The 27,845-nt window shown below is 35.5% G+C and overlaps 1 protein-coding gene and 1 long non-coding RNA gene across 3 annotated transcripts; one reads left to right on the top strand and one right to left on the bottom strand.

Moving 5' to 3' along the window:
- Window positions 1-2,370: 2,370 nt before the first annotated feature.
- On the bottom strand, window positions 2,371-14,764 carry LOC145798813 (uncharacterized). 2 transcript variants are annotated; one of them, XR_014340459.1, is made up of 3 exons: window positions 14,351-14,764; window positions 3,470-9,229; window positions 2,371-2,690 (listed from the first exon to the last, which is right to left on the bottom strand). It is a non-coding gene; the product is annotated as an uncharacterized LOC145798813 (long non-coding RNA). The 2 variants fall into 2 exon arrangements; XR_014340460.1 differs by having other exon boundaries at window positions 7,839-9,229; window positions 14,351-14,748.
- A 6,521-nt stretch (window positions 14,765-21,285) lies between these two features.
- LOC114273789 (eukaryotic translation initiation factor 3 subunit D) lies at window positions 21,286-27,475 on the top strand. The gene is made up of 2 exons (XM_028215600.2): window positions 21,286-23,304; window positions 27,213-27,475. Exon 1 carries the CDS (start codon window positions 21,577-21,579, stop codon window positions 23,290-23,292), a length of 1,716 nt encoding a protein of 571 aa, XP_028071401.2. The 5' UTR covers window positions 21,286-21,576; the 3' UTR covers window positions 23,293-23,304; window positions 27,213-27,475.
- The last annotated feature ends 370 nt before the right edge of the window (window positions 27,476-27,845 follow it).

Here is a 27,845-nt window from a genome sequence, read left to right as displayed (position 1 = left end):
GTGTTGGGCCGTATCAAATCATTGAAAAGATCAATCCAGTGACGTATCAAGTAGCCTTACCGCCAGTCATGGAACATATGCACAATGTTTTTCATGTCTCAATGCTTTAGGACTATCTACAAGATCCACTCCATGTGATTGAACCGACTCATGTGTTTCTGAAAGATGACTATACGTACGAAGAGAGGCCAATTCAGATTGTAAATCGCAGAATTAAGAGATTGAGGAACAAAGAAATACCATTGGCAAAAGTTGATTGGCAGAACCACGGAGGGACCTATGCAACTTGGGAGACGGAAGAACATGTGATGAAAAGCTACCCTGACTTGTTCCCGTTCGACCCAATATTCTTTCAGAATTAAGGTAATTCGAGTTTGGAGGACCAAACTCTTTAAGAGGGGAAAACTGTAACAACCCCGGCCTATGATTAACTGTTAAACCATGATTAAGGATGCCTAATAAGTAATTAAGAGGAAATTCTACATTATTGCATGTGTGTCGCATTATTTGTGTTTCTATTTGTTTATCGTAGAAATATCTATTCGTGTTTCCGTTTTTTTTTACGAATTGATGGCCTTATCGGCATCTGATCATGAAATTGACTTGATTTTTGTGTTACATGGAATTTTTAGGAATTTATGGTGGGTTTAATTGAAATTTGATTTGGAATGAATTAATTAGAATTAATAACACTCATTTGCTTAGTTTAAGCCAAGCCTATTAAGCCTTCATAATTAAGCCCATATAAGGCATATGAGACTTTAAGACTACACTTTACATTCTCATTTTCTTCTTCCGTGAGCTTCCAACGTGAGAGAGAGAGTGAGTGAGTGAGTTAGAGTGAGAGAGAGTTGAATTCAAGAAGGTAATGAAGGAATTGCTTAGGAATTAGGAATTAAAGGGCAATTGGAGAATTGAGCTAGAATTCACTAAGAATTCAAGGAATTGAGAACTTTAGGTAAGATTTTCATTCCTTAAGCTTATGTTTGACTCACCTATACAAGAATTCAAAAAAAATTAGAGATGTAGAATAATGATTGGGCTAAGAATGAAGAAAATTGAGTCATTCATGCATGCATGCACTTTCATCACATTTTTGGGTTGAATTTCAAGTAATTCTCACATGCATGTACCAAGTCTATCTTAGTTTTGAGAATTCATCTTGTTTTCTATCAAACTGCCTCATTCGATCATGATTTGGAAGCTTTGAGGTCAAGAACTTCTATGCATGTCGTGTTTTCAACATTTCAAGTTTGAGTTTGAACAATTCACATGTTTTTGGGCCTTGATTTCATGAAATTGCTTTCATTTCAAGAAGTTTTATAAGTTATATATATATATATATATATATATATATATATATGTTTTCTTAACTTTAGGCTAAAAAAGATGCGTTTTGAAAGGTCTAAGTTGGGTTTTGAAGCTTAGAGGTGAATCTGGAAATTCCAAAATTCAACCTCACCGCTCGAGCGACAGATCCTACACTCGAGCGACCACCTTTGTTTTTGTACCTCCGCTCGAGCGACCAAAAGTTGGCTCAAGCGTAAATTGCATGCTCCCAAAAGTTTACATGTTTTGTGCGTCGATCAGAAAAATCAAATGACCAATACTTTTGTAAAGTTTGCAAACCGCTCGAGCGACTGATGTTGCGCTCAAGCGACCACTCACAATTTTGGACCTCCGCTCAAGCAAAGGAAGTTGCGCTCGAGCAAGGCCCCTGTTTTTAGCAAATTTGACTAAGTGTTGAACATGTTTTTGCATCCTTAGTGCATCCTAGGCATTCTTAGGCCAAGATTAAGATATAATAATGAGGATAAAGGCTAGAAACACACTATGAATGAATTGAAATAAGGTATGTATGATCCAAATGTGTGTTTCAGTATATGTATCTGTTATGTTTGTGTAGGTTGCACGCCGTGAGCTGTTGATCCATTGGTTTGCTATCAAGCTATCTGTGAAGCTATCTGTGAAACTATCTATGAGTAATAAATTAGTAAAGCTATGTTCGATATGAAATACTTTCGGAACATTATGATATGACATGAACTGCGTTTGAACATTTTGGGCCGTCAACACTTCGAATTCTAAATTTCTTAAGAAACTAGTTTGTCTAGACCAAAATTCGGCTCTAACTCCCATATCGGGAACCCGATTTGAGTCCTGTCTTCTCTCAAAAGTCCCCAATGCCTAGGCGGTCGTGTGTGCCAAGTTTCATGCAAACCCGACGTCGTTTAGTATTTTGGGCCATCAACATGTCACGACCCGAACCCGCCCCTATGGGTTAAGGCCATAACCGGCCAGTAATCACGAGATTACCTATGGCCTCAAACTAAATAAGACAAAACTCATCAGAGTAAAGGGGCCAAATCGGAAGCGAATTTAAAACTTTGTCTATAGAGCCGTGCTTATATTCACATCATAACATTCCATACATACATATGTTAATAACTCACAACAGAAAGTATAGTAACATGAAGTTCTATACAGACAGGATCATTCAAATCTAAGTCAGCCAAAACAAAGCTATATACAAACGTACACCAAAGTCCTCGCCAACATGACAAAATAACATAGAATGGCAGAAGGGCGAAGACGTGTCTCATGCGTGAGATGCAAGGGCTGACTCTTCAAAACCTTAGTTGTTCCATACAGACTTCACTGGGGCTGGGTTTGGACTTCTCTTGGCTCACCTACAAATACATGAATGAGCGTGAGCGAAGGCCCAGTGAATAATATCAAATAAAGAATATACATTGGAACAATATACATAACACGGCCTCGGGTCCAATTTATATTTCTACTAATATATACATACATAGACATATATAAGTTAAGTAACTGCGGTTCCAAACACATCATACGGCCTTGGGCCCAATTCACTAGTGTCAAACTATTATTCGTGTCAAACTGTTATTCGTGTCAAACTGGCCTTTGGCCTTTTCAAACTTCTATATAAAACTGGCCTTTAGGCCTTTCAAACTTTCATTTCAAACTGGTCTTTAGGCCTTTCAAACTTTCATATCAAACTGGCCTCTAGCCCATTCATGCATGTCAAACTAGCCTCTGGCCCATTTATGCATGTCAATCTGGCCTCTGGCCCATTCATACATGTCAAACTTTCATTTGTGTCAAAACGGCCTTTCGCCCAACCATTTATGTCAATCAGCCTTCGGCCCAATCGTTCATGACAATCGGCCTTCGGCCCAATCATTTATGTCAATCGGCCTTCGGCCCAATCATTCATGACAATCGGCCTTCGGCCCAATCATTTATGTCAATCGGCCTTCGGCCCAATCATTTACGACAATCGGCCTTCGGCCCAATCATTTATGTCAATCGGCCTTCGGCCCAATCATTTATTCTTGTCAAAACGACCATTGTCCACCAAACGAATCAATGAACTTATAAAACTTACATAGAAGTAAGAAATTTGGACAACAACATATTTCAGATATCAGATATTACTCACAGTGATCGGCTGATTGATTTGCCCTGGAGATTGACCCTACACATCATATAACACATATGAGTCACAATCGATTCAATCCGTTCTTAATTCACATATTCCTCTTTAGGCTTAATTCTTATTCTTCTAACTCATTTACAATGCTCAATGTATGCCAAAGAGTACTTGGAAGTAAAAGAGAACAGAAAATGAAACACAGAATGTCTTTTCAAAATTTTAGAAAACAGGGTCCCCGTTTGAGCGTGGACTTCCCCGCTCGAGCGGACCCTTGAGGCCTGCAAAAGTACTGGTTATGTCGAATTTACGCTCGATCGTGTACTCTGGCGCTCGAGCGGAAGGCCTCTCTACATGGCTCCCCGCTCGAGCGTGAATTGTCCCGCTCGAGCGAACATCATGTCTATAGAAAATACTGGGAGCACGAAATTCACACTCGAGCGTCAGTTTCCCCGCTCGAGCGGACATCAAATTTTCTGGGTTTTCCAGAACATGTTCTTAAGCTCCAATTCGACATTCAATGGTTCTAGATGCATGCTTTTGGCTCAAACTTTACATAATCATATACTAACATGGTACCAACACCAAATTACAACACAATGGAGCTCAATTTCACAAATTAATCACGTGCATGTCCCAATCTATACCAAATTCACTTTCAACATAACAATTTCATGTATTCAAGCTCATACTTCTTATGAATGGTACATGCATGTGAGATATAACTTCCATTTCAACTCAAATTGTACAAATGGTGGTCACAAGCATGGATTCTAGCCAAGATTCTACATGGATCATATTTTTCATGCTCAACTATACCAATTCATGGCAATTACACACATGCATGCATTCCATGACTTCAAATTCATCAAATACAACATAATTCTTGCTCTTGATCACCCTTCAACTTTGAATTCACAAAATCACAAGATTAAGCTTATGAATTTATAATCAATTACTCACCTAAAAGCTCAATCCTCTCAATAGAAGCAAGTTCTTGAGCCTAGCCCTTCAAAGCTTGAGCTCAATAGCAAAATCTTCAAAATTGAACCCTCTCTCTCTCTCTAAATCCGGTTCTCTCCCTCTCTAGAGAGGAATTTCGGATGGTGAGCTCAAAAAGGAATGAACTGAGGGTGTATCATGCCCTCTAAAAGCCCCCTCTCAATTACATTATTCTAATGTAAAATAATTGAGCACTAACCTATTAATTTAATCTAATTAATTTGATCCAAATCAATTTTCAATTAAATCTCACCGTGGGCTCTAAAAATTACGCCAATCACAATGGCGCAGTCAATTTCGAGTTCTGTGACCGATAAGGCCTTCAATTTAATTTCCAAAGCAGATAATCCAATAGATATTCCTACGGTGAACAGATAGAAATTCAAAACCATATATATTCACATAATTGGCACACAAAATCATATCAGACACATAATCAAATTCATAATAAGGACCAATTAGCATAATACGGAACAGGGTTATCACAATCTTCCCCCCTTTAGGAAGTTTAGTCCTCCAAACTTATTTTACCTTTAGTCGAACACAATTCGGAACACTTTTCATTCAATGATTCCAATCCTTTTTGGTAGCCATTTACTTAGTCCCAAAATCAAGCAACACTCAGTTCTCAATCAGTCAGAGACTTGCCTTTTTCTTCCATACAAGGCTTGTATGGTGCCATACCGAAACTAGAGTGCAAGTTGTTGTTGTAAGCAGAGTCTGCCAACAACGGATAGACTTTCCAAATTCCCTAAAAGATATGTTGAATATATTTGGAGCATTTCTCCCAAAAGTTCTTTCTAATTATACATCAATTAGCGGATGAGAGGTAGCGCTGACTCACAATCCAGTTGCCATCGCCTCTTGAAGGCTTGCCAGAATTCAAACACATTTTTGGATCCCTGTCCAAAACAATAGATACTAGGATCCCATGCAAACGAGCAATCTTGTCGATGTAAACAGTTGCTAGTCTATAAGCATCACGCGAAGATTTTACAGAGAGGATATGAACAAACTTAGTAATCCTATGTACAATAACCCAAACGGGACTTATACCCTGGGTGTCCAAGGCAGCCCCACAGTGAAATTCGTAGTCATATATCCCTATTTCCATTCCGAAATAGAGAGAGGTCGAAGTAGTTCCGCCAATATCTAATATTCGACTTTGACTTGTTAGCACCGAAAATATTTAGACACAATTTCACCAATTGCCCTCTTCAAGGTAGGTTACCAACATATTTATTTCGGATGCCAGCTAACTTTATCACAGAAGTTCGGTCTATTCCCTTGTCACAAAAGCTCAATTCATTCTTCAATAATTCCATAATTCACAATCCGATTCGGTATTTAGTTCAGTGACTCATCACAGTTATCCAAGGTTAACCAAAAGTCTCCAGGAATATGAAGTGGATCTAGATAATGATTCCCGAATCAACAAAAGTAGCATCGAAGCAATCAATTTCTAACACAATACACGTGTCCTCAATTCATTCAACAGTTTATGGTTTACAATTCAGTCCGCATTCAATCCCCTGTTCTATCGAGTCTTTCCATATTATCTGATGATCGTCAAAAGCATAAGGCAATGCATATACAAATCCCCATGGTGTCAAGGACAATATCAAAGGAGTCAATCACACATTAAGCACAATTTACACATCCCCAGAGCCCCAATTACAGAATATAATAGCACTGAGCAGTTATTTACACAGAGCGTACTGAATTTACACACTTTCGATTAATCAAGGTTTTTCCAAAACTCCTTTGATGCTAATAACATCCACATAATACCAAAGGATGATATTCCAGACAAAACAAAGGAATAATCGTCTCGGAATCAAAGCACACCCGTTCACGACCGTTGGTGGCCGACTCGAGATCGATTAAATAAACCCACCCGTACAAAACCATCGGTGGCAAAAGAGATGACTCAACAAAGGTGCTACATAAGCTTAACGTCCCCTAGCACGAAAGGACACCCCAAGAATGTCATCAAAACAAACACAATACCACTCACCATAACCTGGTTTCCCAAAATCCGATAACACTGAAGCAGACATATGAAACATATTCTGATTAGTCGAGGATAAATAGTCATTACTGTTTACAGTCAAATCAATCTATTGCCATTGGCTTCCATAGTGTCAAACAAACAAGAATGTGACAATACACAAGCATTGTTCCATAAAACTCCCAATTACAGGATTTGCTCAATCCAGTTCATTTTTAATACGTATGTCCTCGATAGTTGGAGGTTGGTTCTCAATAGTGTTCATGGTTAGATCAATCTGTTGATAGCCCACAAAAGGTCTTTCAATTAAGTCAAGTATTCCAAACGGATTCAAGTTTTGGGTCTATCAGTCTTTCTGCCACGAATAATCTGGCTATTTATTCATACGTAATCCATGATCCCCCTTAACAAGGTCAAATCAGATAGAGGGTCTTATCAAATCAATCCCGACAAAGGTCTTGCCAAATTAGATCAAACGAAGGTCCCATCAAATTATATCAAATGAGGGTTCTAACAAACGAAATCAAACAAAAGTTCTATCAGATCGAATCGGGTAAAAGTTTTCCCGAATAAGGTACGTTTGGTTCCGTAAGGCATACTTTGTTCATTTAGGTGCATAATCAATAGTTTCACAACTGTCATAAGTTCACCAGTTCCCAAAGGCATATCAAGTCATTCATCATCACTATTCATATCAAAGTATTTCAAGTCATGTACAATATGGCATTGTCCACATAAGTTCAAATGTAGTTGCATACGCATACAGTTGTTCATATCAGGAGGTATGTATCATAATTAGTATAGCAGTTCCAAAATAAATCTTATATACAAGAACATGGTGCATAGTAACATATTAAACAAAGTTTCTCGGTTACACATACTATAAGATTTGTCATGCAGAAGTTCTAAATCGGTTACAAAAGCACAGGCTTACGAGTCAAGCTTAATATAGTCACATAGTCCAGTCAATTTTTCACCAATCAAAATACATGATCTCACAATTAATAGGGTTTCATTATTTGGGGTGCCCAGCTCAGTCACGCAATCATGGAGTCATAATTTCAGTAGTTTAGTCATTGAAGACAGTAATATAACAAATCACCCTGAGCATAGGTTTGGATGTATATGTGCATATACAGAGTCAATCAATATCCCAATACGTATTTCACAATTTCCCAAATGGAGTACATATATATTCAATAAATACAGTCTCAATCTTGTGGGTCTGACCAATCCAAACACACAGGCAGCAAATATGAAAGGACATGCTGATCCGAATCAAACAATACCCCAAGCAAAGGTGTACACATGCACTAATTCAGAATCAATCACATATAGGCATTCGTTTTTAAACAGTATAGATACCTGGAATAACAGTTGCGGCATTCTGACTACTTTCTGAGACGAGTGCAATTACTGTATCTCGACTAACAATTCCTACCATTGGTACGAATCTAGTTGAGGCAGAAGATTTATTCACATTTTGTTCAGTTTGGTGGACAGTTCCTTACCATATGGTCCACTTTACCACACCTATAATGAGCCCCAGAGATCTGATAACAAACTCCTCGGTGTTTCTTACACTGGTGGTGGCAAGGTTCTTACCGTAGCGGCAACTGACGTTGTTGTCTTAAGATCTCTGCCATTTCTTGTACTATTCCTTCCAGACTATCAAGTCGGGCTATAAAAGAGTCTGCCAACTCGTATGCCCTTACTTTGTCCATGTTCTACACAAACTCTTATTAAGCCTGGCCAAACACTGGGATGCCCAATACAAAAGTAGACACAGATACACATGCGTACATTCGAACATAAACACATTTAATCACATACGTAACAGATGATTGCACACTTATCAGATATCGCATGCTGAACATTTACTAAGTAGTTATATACTCAAATCATGTTCATATTTCACATAGACACCCATTTGCAGAATCGAATGCACATAGGCAACTTTTCATGATTCATATGTTCATGTATGTGCATTATAACAAAACAAACACGTTGTACACATTAATGCAACAATTCATATCTCATACAATCACATGTTTTCAACATTTGATTAAACTTGCATTATGCTTTATACAAAAGATTCGTAGGTATGCATATACAAAGGAGCATACGTATTCAAATATTTTGCAATGCAAGCAATTCACAAACTTATAACACATAGTTGTTCACATTGAAACATTCAGATGCATTCTCGATACTATCAAGGTCATACTTATCACATGAATGCATCCTAGATCTTCTCTAGACGCTTATTACTCTTTTGGACAAGTGTGTGAGTTATTAACTCATGCCCTGATACCACTCTGTCATGACCCGAACTCGCCCCTATGGGTTAAGGCCATAACCGGCCAGTAATCACGAGATTACCTACGGCCTCAAACCAAATAAGACAAAACTCATCAGAGTAAAGGGGCCAAATCGGAAGCGAATTTAAAACTTTGTCCATAGAGCCGTGCTTATATGCACATCATAACATTCCATGTATACATATGTTAATAACTCACAACAGAAAGTATAGTAACATGAAGTTCTATACAGACAGGATCATTCAAATCTAAGTCAGTCAAAACAAAGCTATTTACAGACGTACACCAAAGTCCTCGCCAACATGACAAAATAACATAGAATGGCAGAAGGGCGAAGACGTGTCTCGTGCATGAGACGCAAGGGCTGACTCTTCAAAACCTTAGTTGTTCCATACAGACTTCACTGGGGCTGGGTTTGGACTTCTCTTGGCTCACCTACAAACACATGAATGAGCGTGAGCGAAAGCCCAGTGAATAATATTAAATAAAGAATATACATTGGAACAATATACATCAAACGGCCTTGGGGCCAATTTATATTTCTACTAATACATACATACATAGACATATGTAAGTTAAGTAACTGCGGTTCCAAACACATCATACGGCCTTGGGCCCAATTCACTAGTGTCAAACTGTTATTCGTGTCAAACTGTTATTCGTGTCAAACTGGCCTTTGGCCTTTTCAAACTTCCATATCAAATTGGCCTTTAGGCCTTTCAAACTTTCATTTCAAATTGGCCTTTAGGCCTTTCAAACTTTCATTTCAAACTTTCATTTGTGTCAAAACGGCCTTTGGCCCAACCATTTATGTCAATCGGCCTTCGGCCCAATCATTCATGACAATCGGCTTTCGGCCCAATCATTTATTCTTGTCAATCGGCCTTCGGCCCAATCATTTATTCTTGTCAAAACAATCATTGTCCACCAAACGAATCAATGAACTTATAAAACTTACATAGAAGTAAGCAATTTGGACAACAACATATTTCATATATCATATATTACTCACAGTGATCGGCTGATTGATTTGCCCTGGAGCTTGACCCTACACATCACATAACACATATGGGTCATAACCGATTCAATCCATTCTTAATTCACATATTCCTCTTTAGGCTTAATTCTTATTCTTCTAACTCATTTACAATGCTCAATGTATGCCTAAGAGTACTTGGAAGTGAAAGAGAACAGAAAATGAAACGCAGAATGTCTTTTCAAAATTTCATAAAATAGGGTCCCCGCTCGAGCATGGACTTCCCCGCTCGAGCGGACCCTTGAGGCCTGCAAAAGTACTGGTTATGTCGAATTTACGCTCGATCGTGCACTCTGGCGCTCGAGCGGAAGGCCTCTCTACATGGCTTCCCGCTCGAGCGTGAACTATCCCGCCGTAGTTCAAATACAGACATCAAGCGTCGGTTTCCCCGCTCAAGCGGACATCAAATTTTCTGGGTTTTTCAGAACATGTTCTTGAGCTCCAATTCGACATTCAATGGTTCTAGATGCATGCTTTTGGCTCAAACTTTACATAATCATATACTAACATGGTACCAACACCAAATTACAACACAATGAAGCTCAATTTCACAAATTAATCACATGCATGTCCCAATCTATACCAAATTCACTTTCAACATAACAATTTCATGTATTCAAGCTCATACTTCTTGTGAATGGTACATGCATGTGAGATATAACTTCCATTTCAACTCAAATTGTACAAATGGTGGTCACAAGCATGGATTCTAGCCAAGATTCTACATGGATCATATTTTTCATGCTCAACTATACCAATTCATGGCAATTATATACATACATGCATTCCATGACTTCAAATTCATCAAATACAACATAATTCTTGTTCTTGATCACCCTTCAACTTTGAATTCACAAAATCACAAGATTAAGCTCATGAATTTATAATCAATTACTCACCTAGAAGCTCAATCCTATCAATAGAAGCAAGTTCTTGAGCCTAGCCCTTCAAAGCTTGAGCTCCTTAGCAAAATCTTCAAAATTGAACCCTCTCTCTCTCTCTAAATCCGGTTCTCTCCCTCTCTAGAGAAGAATTTCAAATGGTGAGCTCAAAAAGGAATGAACTGAGGGTGTATCATGGCCTCTAAAAGCCCTCTCTCAATTACATTATTCTAATGTAAAATAATTAAGCACTAACCCATCAATTTAATCTAATTAATTTGATCCAAATCAATTTTCAATTAAATTTCACTGTAGACTCTAAAAATTACGCCAACCACAATGGCACAGTCAATTTCGGGTTCTGTGGCCGATAAGGCCTTCAATTTAATTTCCAAAGCAGATATTCCTACGGTGAACAGATAGAAATTCAAAACCACATATATTTACATAATTGGCACACAAAATCATATCAGACACATAATCAAATTCATAATAAGGACCAATTAGCATAATACGGAACAGGGTTATCACACAACACCTCAAATTCTAAGTTTCTTAAGGAACTAGTTTTTTTCAATCTAAGACAAAAAGAAGGAAACAAAGAAATTACTATGAAAAAATATACTAAGCATGAGGAAGGAGCTCTAACCATAGCAAAAATACCCAAATTCTATTAAATACCTTTAGAATGAACTGTTTCCCAACCTTTTCTTGCACTTACAAATTACCTAATGGTAGTGATGGAGGATATTTCAATGCCATCATGAGTTTTCCATCTAATTACCCAAATAGCCCACCAACGGTGAAGTTTATTTCAAAGATTTGGCATCCCAATGGTAAGTCACTGTTTACTATTGCTTGTTTTTCATTACTGACGTTAGAATACTGTTTGAAACTGATTGTGATTGTTGTACAATACAGTTTTTACTGATACACGGGTTTGCATATCGATTCTCCATCCTCCTGGTGGGACCCGAATGGCTATGAGCTTGTAAGTGAACGTTGGTCGCCTGTACATTCTATATGCCAGAATATGTTATATTGTGTTCCCTCTTTCTGGATCTAAAAGAACCTATATTTAAAAAAAGAAGTTTGGTGTGTGTCAGACACATGTTGGGTCGGTGCCTAACATGGACGCATAGTAGTGCTTCTTATTATGATGTTTTAGTATTGTCAGTGTGCTCACACTGCACAAACACGTGTGTATATATATAAAGAGAGTGACGAAGAGAAGGACAGAGGTTTTCTTTGCCCTTCATATTTTATGACTGTATTAGAAGTTTAACTACTTTTGAAATGATGTAATAGGTTGAAAGTATAGTTTTAAGTATCATTTCAATACTTTCCAGTCCAAATGATGAATCTCCAGCAAACATAGAAGGAACGGTAAGTGTCTTTTGGTTGTATTCATATTTTCCTTTTTGACTAACTAATGCAAATTAAAGAACAAACATATAAAATTCCTATTTTGAAAATGATAAAAAAAAAAATTAAAATTAAAAACTAACATACAGAAATTTGACAAAAATGACACAATAAAGAGTGTAAAAAATTCTTGCACCATATAGCCTATTAATGTTTTCCACACCTCATATCCAATGAATGAATCCTTATAATGTAGGAGGAAAATGCTTTTCCATCAAATATCCTCCTTCCACAATTAACCAAAGGTTAGACACCTTGTATATATCTATTACTAATCATCAACCAAAATCAAAGGAAAACCTTGATTTTAATCTAAAATCACATATGAAATACACACAAAACATCACCATCATCGTCATCATCATTATTATTATGCATGAAACTTCTTATTATTATCATGAGACTTAATATCACAAAAGTTCTAAATCCAAACCTTGTCCATGTAAACCAAGAAATTCTCGGTGAAACATTGACTCCTTGAAATTATCTAAATTTGAGTTTATTTCTCAACACAAAACATTATTATTAGTGCTTATCATAAAGCAAATATATCAATAATAGCATACTTATTCAAGTGGAAGTTTCTATGTTAGAATAGACAATATAATGCTTTCAAAACAGAGCCATCAAACATAAGTAGAAGACCCAACGCTCACCAAAGACCAAATAAGTAACAGATCAAAACATAATAGCTTTGTGAAAAAATTTATGAGCAATCAAAGAGATGGAATAAAGAAAAAAATGTGTGAGAGAAATTTCATACCTTTGATAAAATCAAAAACTAAAAAATTGATGATGTGCAGCAAAAGAATCAACACAACACTACATGAAAATGGCAAAAAATTAAAAGAACTAATTCTTAAATTTAATAATTACAGGGAGAAATGAAGAGCAACTATAGAACAAATTCAATCGAAAAACTTAACCATGAAGTCAAAAATTGTCTACCATGGTTATACCAAAAACCTGAAAATTGATGATCAAGAACAATGAATTTTAACAACAAAAAATCTGCTTCAGTAACACCAAATGAATCCCCAATTGTTCTACACCTTCATCTTAGTAACCATTGTGCAATCCTCATGTAAACAAACAAACTTATCGTATTCTATCATCATTTTATCTATACCTCCCAACTCACATTACCATGGGAAGAGTGCATTATTATTTGACATCATATTGTTAACAAATTCAATATTACAATTTACAACCACTAATTATTTTCCAATGGCATATAAATGTTTATCATTTTCTTATTGTGGGTGACTGTAAATGGAGAACCCAATTGAAAACTACAAATTGTTAACAAATTTAGAATGAATCCACTAATAAACCCAAAACGAGACAAATTCACCTTTGCCCAAAAGACCCGTTACACATTTTCAATCTAAAATTGTTAGTCCCTTTCTGAGACCATAAAAATAAAAAAAAAATAAAAAAATAAAAAATAATTGTAATAAGTTTTAAAAAATAAACAACACTGCAGTATTTAAAGATAAATTTCAAATCAAGCACCCTATTCGAAATAACATGCCATTAATGATTCTTCAAGCTTTCCCCCTTCTAATTAAGCCTAAAGTCCATTATTTCATACAATTCAACATTTTAAGTTATCTAAAATCATGTAAAAAATTTATGAAACCATATTCTGAATTTTTGAAATCATGTTGAATTTTTTGATATAACTCCCACATATAAATCTAGGGCTTTGATTTCTCTTTGTACAACCCAAATCGAGGCTTAATGTGGAAAGAGATAAACAAACAAACAAATACTTTAAGTTACCTTTTATTGAATCAAAATAATAATTATAATAATAAATAAATAAATAAAAATAAAAATTGAAATCATATTTTGATTTAAAAAATTTAGGGCTTTTCTGAAATCATATTATGATATTTTTGGGTACAACTCCCAGTCCCAGATATAAATCTAGGGTTTTGATTGCTCTTTGTACAACCCAAATCAAGGATTAATGTGAAAAATACAGACAAACAAACAACAAATGGGGGGGGGGGGGGGGGGGGGGGTCACAACAGAGACGTGACAGTCAAATCTGAGCTTTCTCCAATGAGCAATCTTCAAACTTCCTCCTCTCGTGACAATCTCTCAAATCCATATGACATAATTTTTAATGAATTTATAAAATTAAACAAAAATTTCAATTAACCCGGCAAAGCAGAGATGTGAAGACGAAGAAGAAAAAGAGCTAACCGGGTTTAGAGATTGAGACTGACTGAGAGAGTTGAAGAGAGACAAGCCGCACCGTCGTCGCTCGCTCGCCGTCATCGCACGCTGCTCGCCGTCGTTGCACGCTGCTTGCTGCCGTCACTCGATGCCGTCAATTCGATGCTCGCCGTCGTCTGCCGTAGTTCACAGTCGAGAGAGAGAGAGTCGTAAGAAGAGGTTTTGGGTTTTTGGTTCAAAAGATTAGGGATTTTTTAGATTGGGCATTTTTGGTTCAAAAGATTAAGATTTTTGCTTACAATCACCGTCGTCTGCCATTGTTCATAGGGTTTTTGGTTCAAAAGATTAGAGATTTTTGAGATTAGAGATTTTTTGTTAAAGGTGGAAAAAACGAGCGCAAAGGGAAAAAGCTAAGCACTCAAATTTTGGTTTTTTTTTTTTTTTTTTTTTTTTTTTTTTTTTTTTTTTTTGTGACAACGAGCGCGAAGGAAAAAAAAAAAAAAAAAACAAACTAAGCACTCAAATTTTGGGTTTTTTTTTTTTGGCGACGTCAAGTTTCACCGTCACAAATAAAAATTTAAACAATAAAATGATGTCGTTTAACTAATTTTTTTATTTGCGACAGGGGATTGCCGTCGCCAAAAACCTTTTGTTGCCACAGGAGGAGATTGCTATTGCAAAACAACTCGTTTTTTTTCCAAAAACCTCCGTGTCCATTTTGTTGCGCAATGAGAGCTAGGGAGAGAAATAAATAGAAAACGAGAGAGAACCAAGAGATAATCAGCGAGAGAGAGAAAGACAAAGAGAGAGAGCAAAAAAACAAGAATGAAAAAGATATAAAGAGAGACATAGAAAGAGAGAGAGAGAAGAGAAAGATAAGAGAGATAGAGAAAAGAGATGAATGAGACAGATAGATAAGAGAAATGAGTAAAAAAGAGAGAGAAGAGAAATTGTCGCGACCCAAACCCTTCCCTAAGAGTTTAGCATCGTAATCGGCCAGTAATCCCTGATTACCAAAGGCCTGCTTAACAGTAATAGCAATTATACGATAGAAGGGGCCAGCAGAAGCTTGTAAATATTAAAATATGATATCTAAAGAGCCGTGAGGACTTAAATGCACAAACAACTTATATATATACATGTACCAATACAGACATAAGTCCAAGTCCATATTCAATATATATGTAAAAACTGAAGTCCAAAACACGTCTAAGTACAAAATAAAAGATATGTTGGGCAATTAAATCCCAAGGCCAAAACAAATTAGGAAACATTCACTTGAGGTGGATTTAGACCACCCAAAACAAAGCCTTGACAATAACGGTTTGGGACCTTATGGTGAGGCACAGTAGGTTGGCTTGACAAAATGAATTTAGACTGACGCCGCGAACTTTGCTTCGGTGCCTGACCACCTATATATATACAATAAACTGTGAGCTAGAGCCCAGTGAATAACAACTGCGTAAAGGGGTTATGAATGATGTCCTTACAATCTTTAAAACAATCGATTAGCATTAGAACATTTTCAATCAATATCATTTGTTAATCAATCATTCAATTCGATCAAGTCAATCCATCATATTCATTAAGTCATACGTGGTACATCTAATAGCAACAATACACTAGGTCTTAAAAGACCGAACAATCAATTGATGGCCATCATACAATAACAATAGTTCCAAGATTTGGAACTAACAGAGATCTCTGTAACAATAACAATAACTATATCAATAACAATAGCAATATGCTATAGATGCCACGAATACAGTTCAAAATAGGATCATCATTCAATCGATAAAAAGTATCATTTCAGAGAGCAATATGATTTATCAATCAGAAAATAAATACGATTGAACATATCTTTACAACAGTGTTACTCACAGATGGCTCCACTAGCAGATCAGATAATGCAGACAATTCAGATAGATCAGGCGAACGATAGCGCGTGACCTACGAAAACCCGTAACATATACACATCGAAACACAATATCAATTCCTTGATCAAGCTTGACTTTTCTTGTCTTTTTCTGTCTAAGTAGTTCGAGATTCTACTACATGTATTCTTCCTTTATTCAAAAGTATCGGATTCTTATTTCACATATCCTTTCATTACTAAATCATTCTTTTCTGAATAAACCAATTCTTACTTGGCTTCTTAGTCAAGTACTACTAAGTTAATGACTTATTCTTTTAATCAACTAATTAATGTTGATTGTTAGCTTATTAACCTTTATTGAGCCGTAAATCATGTCTAGAATGTTTTGGAAAGAGATAAGAATAAAAATGTGAACTAAATGTAATTTTCCAAAATATGCTGAAAATAGGGTCTTCGCTCGAGCGCCACTTTGGTCGCTCGAGTGGACTGTAAAATTTTGAAAAACTACTGAGAGCTCGATTTTCACGCTCGAGTGAGACTTTCCTCGCACGAGCGGACAGTGTGAATTATGGAATTTCCAGAATTGTGATTGAAGTTCAGATTTGATATTCGAGCCTCAAAACTTGTATCTTTGGTACACAAATATGGAAAAACATTGTATAACATGAAAATACCTCTAATTCGAAATCATTTATTTTAAATCATTTAATTTATTTTCTTTATATCAAACCCACGAATTTTAACATACGAATTAAACTTTCAAAATTCTTGAAAACTTCATGATGTATATAAAATAAAACCCAATTTCATTATTTAGAGCAAAAATCAAACTTAACTATGAATTACACAAATCAATTTCTTAGAAATTCAACCTAACTCAATTTTGAATCAAAAGCTTAATTTATGATCATAGATGTTCCAAAATGTGTTTAAATTGAATAAAACTTTTAAATTCAATTACATGCATGGATTAAACAAATTCCTAGTTTCCATTATAAAATCGAAACTTCCTTTAATTCCAAAATCAACTCTCAAATTTCATGAACTCATGATTTTTATAACTTTTTCTTTAAAAGTCATTTATATACTTCATTGCATGTATCCAAGCTTCAAACATTTCTTGTTACATGTAATTTATAGAACTCGATTTAAGAATGATTCTCAAAATTGAACCCAATTCAAATCTATAAACCTTTTAAACATGAATTAAAATCTCAAAACCTTAAAATTCTATAATGCATGTTTAATTAAAGTATTAATCTTGTAGAGTTTTCCCATGCATGTAACATTGAGGCATAATTTCATGCAAAATCACAACATCAAACCCAAAATAATTAATTTTCATAACCATGAACCTAACTTAATATCTTCATCTTTGTTTTCTATTTTCTTCCAAATTATATGAAATTGAACTCAAACTCATCATTAATTTCAAGTATAATACATGAATTCTACAAAAAATCAAAGTTAAAATCTTTACCTTTAATCTTCAATTTGATCATTTCTTGATGAACTTCCATTTTTCCTTTCTTGAATTTCCTTCAAAATTTCCAAGAAGTTCACAAGAATTGAACTCTCTCTCTCTCTCTCTCTCTCTCGGCACCATCTCTCTCTTAGCCGTACGGCTCTCCAAGACAAGCAAACAAGAGAAAAGCTTCCAATATATTACATACATTTGAGATCATTCTCCTCAAGTTCCGGAAATCTCTCTAGCTTTCATTCTTTTATTTATTTATATATTTATTTATTTATTACATTTATATTTATTAATTGATTAGGATTGGTTAGGCACACCAATTACACATTAACAAAATTTAATTACCACTTAGTCTTAATTAATCTTGATTACTACATAACTTATTTAATTATAACTAATCACAAATCCCACTTAATTTAATTAGTCTAATTTGACTTCCTTTAGAGCCCAATTAATTATATTTAAATTTATTAATCTATATCAGATTTTTAATGAAACACCCAAAAAGGCTCCAAATATTAAATTAAACTTATTGCCATTATCAATTTTGATTTCCCAAATCATTTAGACCTTCAATTTCTGATCAAACTAAAATTTTCCGTCAATAATTTACATGTTCAAATTGGACATCCCATAAATAAATTTAATTGGTAACGATCACAATTCTCAATCCTCATAATTTAATTAACTTAATTATCTCCAATTTGGACCTAATTAATCGAATCTCAATTTTACTAAATTGAATCGGATATTTAATTAAACTCCCAAATTAAATTAGGACAATGACTAATTAAAATTCTATATCTCCTTAATTAACCAAATAGAAAATATTATACGTGGCGGGGTCGTCACAGAAATGAGCGAGAGACACAGAGAGAAAGAGAGAGACCCATTTCATTTTTTGACCTTTTCCTCTTTTAACAACAATGGGCTAATTAAGAAACAGATGAGTGTGATTGAGAGAAATGAGCGATGGAGAGAGAAGAGAAATGAGTGAGAGAGAGAGAGAAAGAGGAAAAAAAGAGAAAAATAAGAGATGAGGGAGAGATAGACAAAGAGAGAGAGAGAGAGAAATAGAGCAAAAAGATATGAACAAGAGAGATATAGAGAAAGACATAGAAAGAGAGAGAGAAGAAAGATGAGTAAGAGAGATAAGAGAGCCAGAGAGAAGAGTGATGAGTGAGAGAGAGAGAGATGAGCGAGAGACACGGAGAGAGATGCCCATTTCATTTTTTGACTTTTTCTTCTTTTTAAAACTGGGCTAAGAGAAAGAGATGAGTGATTAAGAGAAATAAGAGATGTGAGATAAGCGATTGAAAGAGAAGAGAGATGAGAGAGAGAGAGAAAGAGAGAGAGATAAATCAAGAAGAAGTGAGGGAGAGAGTGAGCAACGAGAACACAATGGGAGAGACAGATAGACAAACAAAGAATAGTGATGAATGATGTGTGTGTGTGTGTGTGTGTATGAAAGAGAGAGAGAGAGCGAGAAAGAAAGAGAGATAGACGAGAGAGACAGAGATAAAGAAAGACAGAGAGACAGGAAGATGAAAAAATTGGGTGAAAAGAGAAATGTTATATCAAAATAATATCGTTTTTTCTATTTTTTTAAATTTTTTGTTTGCGACGGCACCTATTATCGTCGCAAAAAACTCTCTTATTTACAACTGTAGTTCATGTCGTCGCAAAAAATAGCTTTATTTGTAACAGCATGGGTTGTTGTCACAAAAAACACACATTTTTTGCGACTGCAGTTGTTGCCATTCCAAAAACTTGTTTTTTTGTGACAGGAAGTGGTGCTGTCACAAAAACTCACTTTTTGCGACGGCAAGTGGTACAGTCGCAAATGCTTCTGTGTCATATGCTTCCGTGTTATATGCCCCATTTTCTTGTAGTTTTTATCCCCTACTTGTTAAAAATAGTCATATGCCTCCTATGTAGTTTGCGACTAAAATTCAATCTTTCACAACCTTAACCATTGATGTGAAATGACTATAATAATCTCAAACCATATATTTTTTATTATTTTCTTTCTCTCTCATTTCTCATACACATAAATTATAATGTCTAGCATTTAGTCAATAAAATCACAATTAACTATAAATTATTAATCATTTATTGTGATTCTTACATTTTTATTCTAATTTTAATTTAATTATATTTTAGTTAGCAATTAATCCTAAATATATGACTATTTATTGTAATTACTAACTTTTTAATCTAATTTTAATTTAATTATATTTTAGATCACAATTAATTCTAAATTCTAAATTATTTATTATAATTTGTAACATGTTAATCTAATTTTAATTTGATTACATTTTAGATCAATTCTTAATTATTATTAATTTTATATTTTATTTAATTATATTTTAAATCAATTTTTAATTATATTTTATATTTTAGATCAATTCTTAATTATGTTTTAATTTATTTTAATTAACATATTAATTTAATTTTACATTTGGAGAAAATGAGAGTAAAATTGTCTTTTTGTTGTATTAATTTCATTATAATATTTCATAAAACAAAACTCACTCTAAAAAATAGTTTGCACGATAGACCTTTTGTTAGTTTGGATAAAAAAAATTAATAGTAACACTTTAATCCAAAATCATATAAGAACTTTATATTTGAATGGTGGGAGAGTAAAGTACTCTACCCCTAAACACAAGGGGATTAAATGAATTGAATCCTATGTTTTATTGCCTTCTAATAATATGTTCCTTTGAAAAAATAAAACATAAAAAAATATATAAGATAAGTAATTAAAAATCCTAGCTCATTCTTGTTTCATCAGGTGAATTATGGCATATGTTTAAGATTATTAATCCATAGCACTCATATTTTATTATTTGATTACAATTCTTACTATTCAGATTAAATTTTGATGGACATTTTATCTAGAATTTTTTAATCCTATGACTAATAATGAAAAATGAACATATAATTAGAGCCATATATTTCCACGTCCATTGTAAAACAAATATTGACAAGAGAAAATTCTTTATCTCACTAATCTGGCTAGATAACTAATCTTACACTAATTTCATGAATTATTAATCTATTTACTATTAATGTTGCTAATCAAACAAGGCTTTATAGTATTGTTAATCCCATAACAATAAGTTTAATCATATATATCACCTCATACACCCCTTGAGATTTACTTAAAATATAGATTGTCTATTATGATTCTGGATATTACGTTCTTTAAGTTTATAATCGCATAACAAATGACCCATTTTATTAATAAATCATAAAATCAATTAACAGTTTTTAATGATGTCATAAATATATTTCAATTAATAATTCAAATAATTTTATTGTTGTATAGAAGAGTAGTTAATAATTTTTTTTTTTGTTAATTCTGTTAAAAAAATTTGATAAGGAGATATTTATAATTTTCAAAGTACAGGAGACAATCTGTATTTTAAGCAAATCTCAAAGAGTATATTTGTAATTTACCGCTAATAAAATTATAAACTTAGGATTGTTTTGAGTATGACTTATAAGATAGTTTTTTTGCTTATTACAAAAATATGTGTAAAAAAATAAAAAATAATGTGATACAAATAAGTCAATAAATCAATAAACAATATAGGATTGCCTATTTCACCTATTTACCCTACCGGCCCAAATAATTATACAATTGTTTAATGAAGGGAGGTTGATACAAGGGGCATTATGAGAATCAGATAGCCGAATTTCCCAAAGCCACAAAATGAAAAATTATCACTTAAGTCCGGCCCAGCGTCTCAGACCGTAATTATCAAAAAGTTCGGGGCTAAAATTGTAATATCACACGACCCATAATAAGCTAGCTAGGGTTTTACCAGTCTTCGTCTAACCATCGTCGTCTTCTTCCTCTCGTCTGTTGCAGTCGCTCTCTATCTCTCATCAATGGTGGGCTTTGAAGTCGGAGCAGTCCCCTTCAACCCGGACGGTTGGGGACCACCCGAATCCACCTCCCCTCTCCTCCCCAACCACCTAAGCAACGTCCCCTTCGCACCCTTCTCTCGCTCCGACAAGGTCGGCCGGATCGCCGACTGGACCCGCAACTACAACCCTACCCGCAACTCCACCAACCCCCGCAACTCCACCCACCCCTCTGACTCCGTCTTCGATTTCACCGGCGACGATTCCTTCGGCGGCGCCGCCGCTGCCGACGATGACGCCACCTTCCGCCTCGTCGACGGCAAGCCACCTCCTCGCCCTCGCTTCGGCCCCAAATGGCGGTTCCAGCAGCAGCGCAACCACCTCCCCCAGCGCCGCGACGAGGAGGTGGAGGCCAAGAAGCGCGAGGCCGAGAAGGAACGTGCCCGCCGCGACCGCCTCTATCACCTCAACCGCTCCGGCGGCCACGGCCAGCGGCGCGAGGCGGCCGTGTTCAAATCGTCGGTCGACATTCAGCCGGAATGGAATATGCTCGATCAAATCCCTTTTTCGACTTTCACAAAGCTATCTTTCTCTGTTCCGGAACCTGAAGATCTTCTTTTGTGTGGAGCTCTTGAATTTTACGATCGATCTTACGATCGCGTTACCCCGAAGAACGCTCGACCGCTCGAGCGGTTCAAGAATCGGAATTTCTTCAAAGTCACCACCACCGACGACCCGATCATTCGCCGCCTCGCGAATGAAGACAAAGCTACGGTTTTCGCTACCGATTCGATTTTGTCTACCCTAATGTGTGCTCCGAGATCGGTTTATTCTTGGGATATTGTGATTCAGCGAGTTGGGAACAAGTTGTTTTTGGATAAACGAGATGGGTCTCAGCTTGATTTGCTTGCGGTTCACGAGACATCTCAAGAACCCTTGCCTGAAGCTAAGGATGATATCAATTCTGCTTATTCATTGAGTGTTGAGGCTGCTTATATCAATCAGAATTTCTCACAACAGGTTTTGATTAGGGATGGTGATAAGGTTGGATTCGAAGAGCCAAACCCATTTGCGAATGAGGGGGAAGAGGTTGCGTCCGTAGGGTATAGGTATCGCCGGTGGAAGCTCGATAACGATATGTATCTTGTGGCTCGGTGTGAGGTTCAGAGTGTTGTTGAGGTGAACAATCAGAGGTCTTTCCTTACTCTGAATGCGCTTAATGAATTCGATTCTAAGTATTCGGGTGTGGATTGGAGGCAAAAATTGGAGACTCAAAGAGGTGCTGTTTTGGCTACTGAGCTGAAGAACAATGCCAATAAATTGGCTAAGTGGACTGCCCAAGCTCTGTTGGCCAGTGCAGATATGATGAAGTTGGGTTATGTTTCACGGGTTCATCCTCGCGATCATTTTAACCATGTTATATTGGCTGTGGTTGGATATAAGCCGAGGGATTTTGCGGCGCAGATCAATTTGAACACTTCAAATATGTGGGGTATTGTTAAGTCTATTGTGGATTTGTGCATGAAATTGAATGAGGGAAAGTATGTGTTTGTCAAGGATCCTTCGAAGCCCCAAGTGAGGATTTATGAGGTTCCTGCTGATGCATTTGAGAATGATTATGTGGAGGAACCACTGCCGGAGGAAGAACAGGTACAGCCGCCTGCGGAGGATGAGGAAGGCGGGGAGGTAATTGCGGCTACAAATGATGGGGAAGACAAAGAGGTTACTGTTGAGGCTTAGAAGGAATTTAAGGTACTTATTGACGCGACTACTTAACTTGGCTAATTTTTGTTTCCTAGAATGTCCCCATTTTTAATTGTGAAATCTTTGTTGTTGTTCAATTAAATTATATGTAATGGATAAGAATGTTACTTCCTACTCCCATGTGAAAATTTTACCAGGGGTAGGATGCAAACTATTACCATTAGGATAAGACATTGGACAAAGCTGTGGAGCCTTGGAAGCTTGGAGTGTAATGGGATAGCTTCATTGAGACTAGGGTTGATTTGGACAATGTTAGGAGGTTGTTTTTTTAGTAGTTGTTAGTTTTGGGTTGAGCAACACTAGTCTTTGATTTATGATAGTAAAGGTAGAAGGTAATCCCAGAGAAAACTTAAGTTCTAATGGTTTTGGGTTAACCTATGGAAAATTCGTTGTGTAAGTTAATGAATTATGTTGACAAATTAGGTTGGCAGTGGTTGCAGGCACAAGGGGTTGGCTAAACCACTGCAAATCTTGTGTTCCTGTGTTCTTTATATATTTTGGATGTTTTATCATGAATACATTATTTACTGCCCTATCTTTATTTGATAACTTGATTAACGATGTGCACCCCCGATGATTAGTCGGGTTTTGATCCAGGCACACGGTGCCAATCAAAAAAATAAAATAAAATAAAATAAAATAAGTTGATTAACATTGTGAGAAACTATTGATTAAATCATCGACTAATGTTAAGATATCATATGAAGTTAATCAACTAGATAATCTGAATAATGCACAAGCATGATTGATCAATGGTCAGGTTGGTCAATCATACATAATGCTGGGTGACCATACACAGTAGGAGAAGGTGATCATCCTGCACTTGAGTCAAAACCAAGCTATAATAGTACTCTCATGCATAATGGAAAATTTGAAAGTTTAGGGGTTCAAGGATTAAAAATTTCAAGTGACGGATTAATATGTGTAATCCATACTTCTTATTTTATTTTATTTTATTTCATTTTGAACTTTAGCATAGCTATTTTTATTTTATTTTTTTTACGCTGTATTTGGATCATCAATTTGGTTAGGGATTTAGAAAGGAAAATGGTGGAAAAAAAATTAGTATATAATTATTGTCACCTTTTACTTTTCCCTTTTTAAATCCCTACAAATCTATGATCCAAACATAACCTTAAACTTGTACCATCTCGTTTGAAAACATGCTATTTTAGTAATTTTTTGACTTTTTACCAAAAGATATACAGAAAAGTATAGAGAGTGATGTAACAATTTATGGTGACTTTTTGACTTTTTGACTAAAATACTTAGTTCCCAAAATGTGTCATGTGTGTTGATTTTCAAGAAATCCTCAACTCCCAATTGATAGCTTCTCAAAGAAAAATAAATAAATAAATAAATTGAGGATGTGATGAGTTAACATTCCACTTATTAAACAACTTGTTGACAGTGGCAGACCGAAGGAATGGCAGAGGGGAGCTATGGCCCCTCCGGAGCTTAAAATTTTGACTCTTTAAGTGCCCCCCAAGTCTTCAAACACCAGCCCAAAAACTGCTTATGTAATAAGGTTTACTTATATCAGTGTTTTAAAAGGCTCTAGGCGCACCAAGGTGATAAGGTCTCCTATAGCCTAAGTGAGAGGCACGAGGCGAAGCGCACGCCTCACCAAAGTGATGCTCAAGTAGTAGAAAAAAAGTAAAATTGTAAAATAGGTAAAATTTTCAACATAACAAATATATATATATATAATTTAAAAAATCATAACTATTTTTGATAATCTCTAAACATAACATTCAATCTTCTAAAAACTAGAAATATAATATCTAACAAAAGATATAAAACATAACATTCAATCTTTTATCACTTTCTGCTCTTTTTTGACCACATTTGGTCATTTTATATTGAAGAATTTTGAATCCATGTGGGTATGCCCCACAAAAAAAGCACTTAATCAACAATTGGAATAGAAAAATAAGTAAAGCCCATGAAACCTGCGCCTTGCGCCTCAAAAAAAAGCCCGCGCCTAAGCTGCGCCTTGCGTATTGCGCCTCGCCTCGATCTGTTCGAAGTGCAAGGCTGCGCCTCATTGCGCCTCGAGCTTAGGTGCGCGTCTAAGCACGCCTTTTAAAACACTGACTTATATTAAAGTTTAATAATGTTAAAATGATTATATTTGCTTACCATATTTTCTTTACACTCTCATGTGTCATAACTACATTGGTTTGTGGTACCCATCACTCATATGTGGTATCAATACAGTGATGTCACATGAGCTTATAAACAAAACACGATAAATAAACTTGATCATTCTAACATTATTGATTGAAGTTTAAAAAAATGGCTGACTATACCCATGGCCTCTGCAATACCTCTATGTAGGAGTTATCTAATAGCTATTATTAATAGATGGAAAACCTTAAGGAAAAACTAGTAGAACAAGAAAATGATTCTTTCATAGCTATAATCATTAGTATGAAGGATTTTAAGTAACTATTTTTACATTTCATTTTAAATCCATCATAATCCATTGTGGTAGAACTTTCAAATTCATATCTTAAAATCCATCTAAACTACAATATCTTACTTTGAGTTAATCTCTTTGTAGTACTCAAATCGTTTCTTTTTAAATCCATAAATCTAAACATCCTAACTTTATTTGTGATTACTATTGCATGCATATATTTCTTAAAATGTGTCACATTTACGTAAAAAAATATAAATATTAACCTTGCAACTCTTGCTTTACATGGGGTGGGCTTGGGTTGAAGATATCATGTTAAGAGATCATGCCAACCAAACCTGTTCGGGTGCACATGACTTTGGGCCCTGCTATTCATAATTTTTGGGTCAGCCATTCCTTGTTGAGCAATGACCTCAAGAAAATAGACATATGATGCCTTGGTTTCTTTCGAACTTCCCCTAAAAGGTGTAGGGGGAAATCAATCTTAGAAGTTTAGTTTCTTTCGTCTGCCATGTCTTTCATGATTTAGAATGCATGCACAAAGAACATTAGTTGTAGACATAAAAGCACAGTTGAGGTGAGTGTATTTATGCATCGTATGGTTGTGGCAAATGGTAGCCCCAATATTTAGTGGTCTCCAAAAACATTGAGCTGCTACTTGGTATATTTCCTCCTCCTCTCCGTCATTAACAGCAAGTTACTTTTCTTACTCAAAATTTATATGCCAGCACTGTCTTCATCTTACCCTTTTTATTACTTTTTCATAACATTACCTATGCATATCCTTTTCTCTGTATTAGAGAATGGGGATCAGCATATTTGAACCCTTTGTGAAATGAAATATGTCTCCTTCCCTATAGATCGATCTTTGGAAGTCTTCCTATTGATCCTGTCTGAGTAGTGTTTATAATGACAAAATGAAGTCGACTTCCAAAAGAAGAAGTTTCCAGCTCACTGGTTTGAACATGCAGATAAAAAACTCTGTGAAATCAGTAATAAAATAATATACATATAGTGATTAAAATATATAGAAAGGAACAGCATAACTGTTTCTGAAACTTCAAATATTGTCATTAATTGATAGAGAGAACAAGAAAGATTCCAGTAAAATGGTGTACGTGATATTTAGCAAATTACCTGTAAATGGACTGAATTCCAGCACAGTTCAACTTATTGGCCAACCAAAGCAAGAATCCAGAGATGTCTCATCTCACTTGGGGCCTGGAGGTCCAATCTCGGTGGGGGTTCTATTCGATGTGTTTCATCTGGGATTGTTGGGATGTAGACATTTGAAGCGTTGAATGAGCTTTTGCTTTCCTAGTTTAAACTTACATTGCCTGGCTACTTTCTTCCACTTCTCCTCCCATTTCATTTGACTGCATAGTGGTGCTTCTTTATGCGTATTTTTATTCAATATGCTCCTTTTTTTTTTTTTTTCTCCTGTAATCTGATCAATTAATCTTGAAATTTTCAGGATAATTAAACATATGATTGGTAGCATAGAAGGGGATGCCAGAAGAAATGTTTAGTTCCTTGTTCTGGAAGCTCTTCATTCCTGGTTCTTCTATATCTGGATCCTCTGTATTGCAGGAAAATTTTGCTTATGTAGTTTTTTTATTGCGCATAAGTGTTTTTTTTTTTTTTTTTTTTTCTCATTTTAGCTTTAACATAAATCAATTTTGGATATCCATTAACAAATCACTAGTTTAACATTCGTTCCTTTTGGTTTTGGATTCATCTGATTGGTGATGATGATGATGGCTTTTTCTTTGTTTTCTGTGTGGTTGGACTGGGAACAATGTGTTCCTCTGAAGTATGCATTTTTTAATTTTCCCTTTAACCATTTACTAAACTCTGGTAGAACCAATCCCGTGAAGATCCACACAGATTCTGCAACATGTGAGAGCCTAAGCCCATTTGGATTGTAATGCCGAACTACTCGATTGCTATAAAGGACCCTACACAAAAGGAATTCCCAGAATTAATTCAACAACTGGGAATTTTTTTTTTTCTTACTAGGCCCCATTTGGGGTCTTTTGGTTTATAATAAAAAAATTACTATACGTTGTCATATCATTTTTTTTTTAAAAAAATTAGATTTTTTTTT

The sequence above is a fragment of the Camellia sinensis genome, chromosome 9 (genome assembly GCF_055761805.1).
Source record: "Camellia sinensis isolate YWXY chromosome 9, ASM5576180v1, whole genome shotgun sequence".
NCBI lineage: Eukaryota > Viridiplantae > Streptophyta > Magnoliopsida > Ericales > Theaceae > Camellia > Camellia sinensis.
Note: the sequence above shows the minus strand (reverse complement) of the source record. Positions and strands in the feature narration are given on the sequence as shown.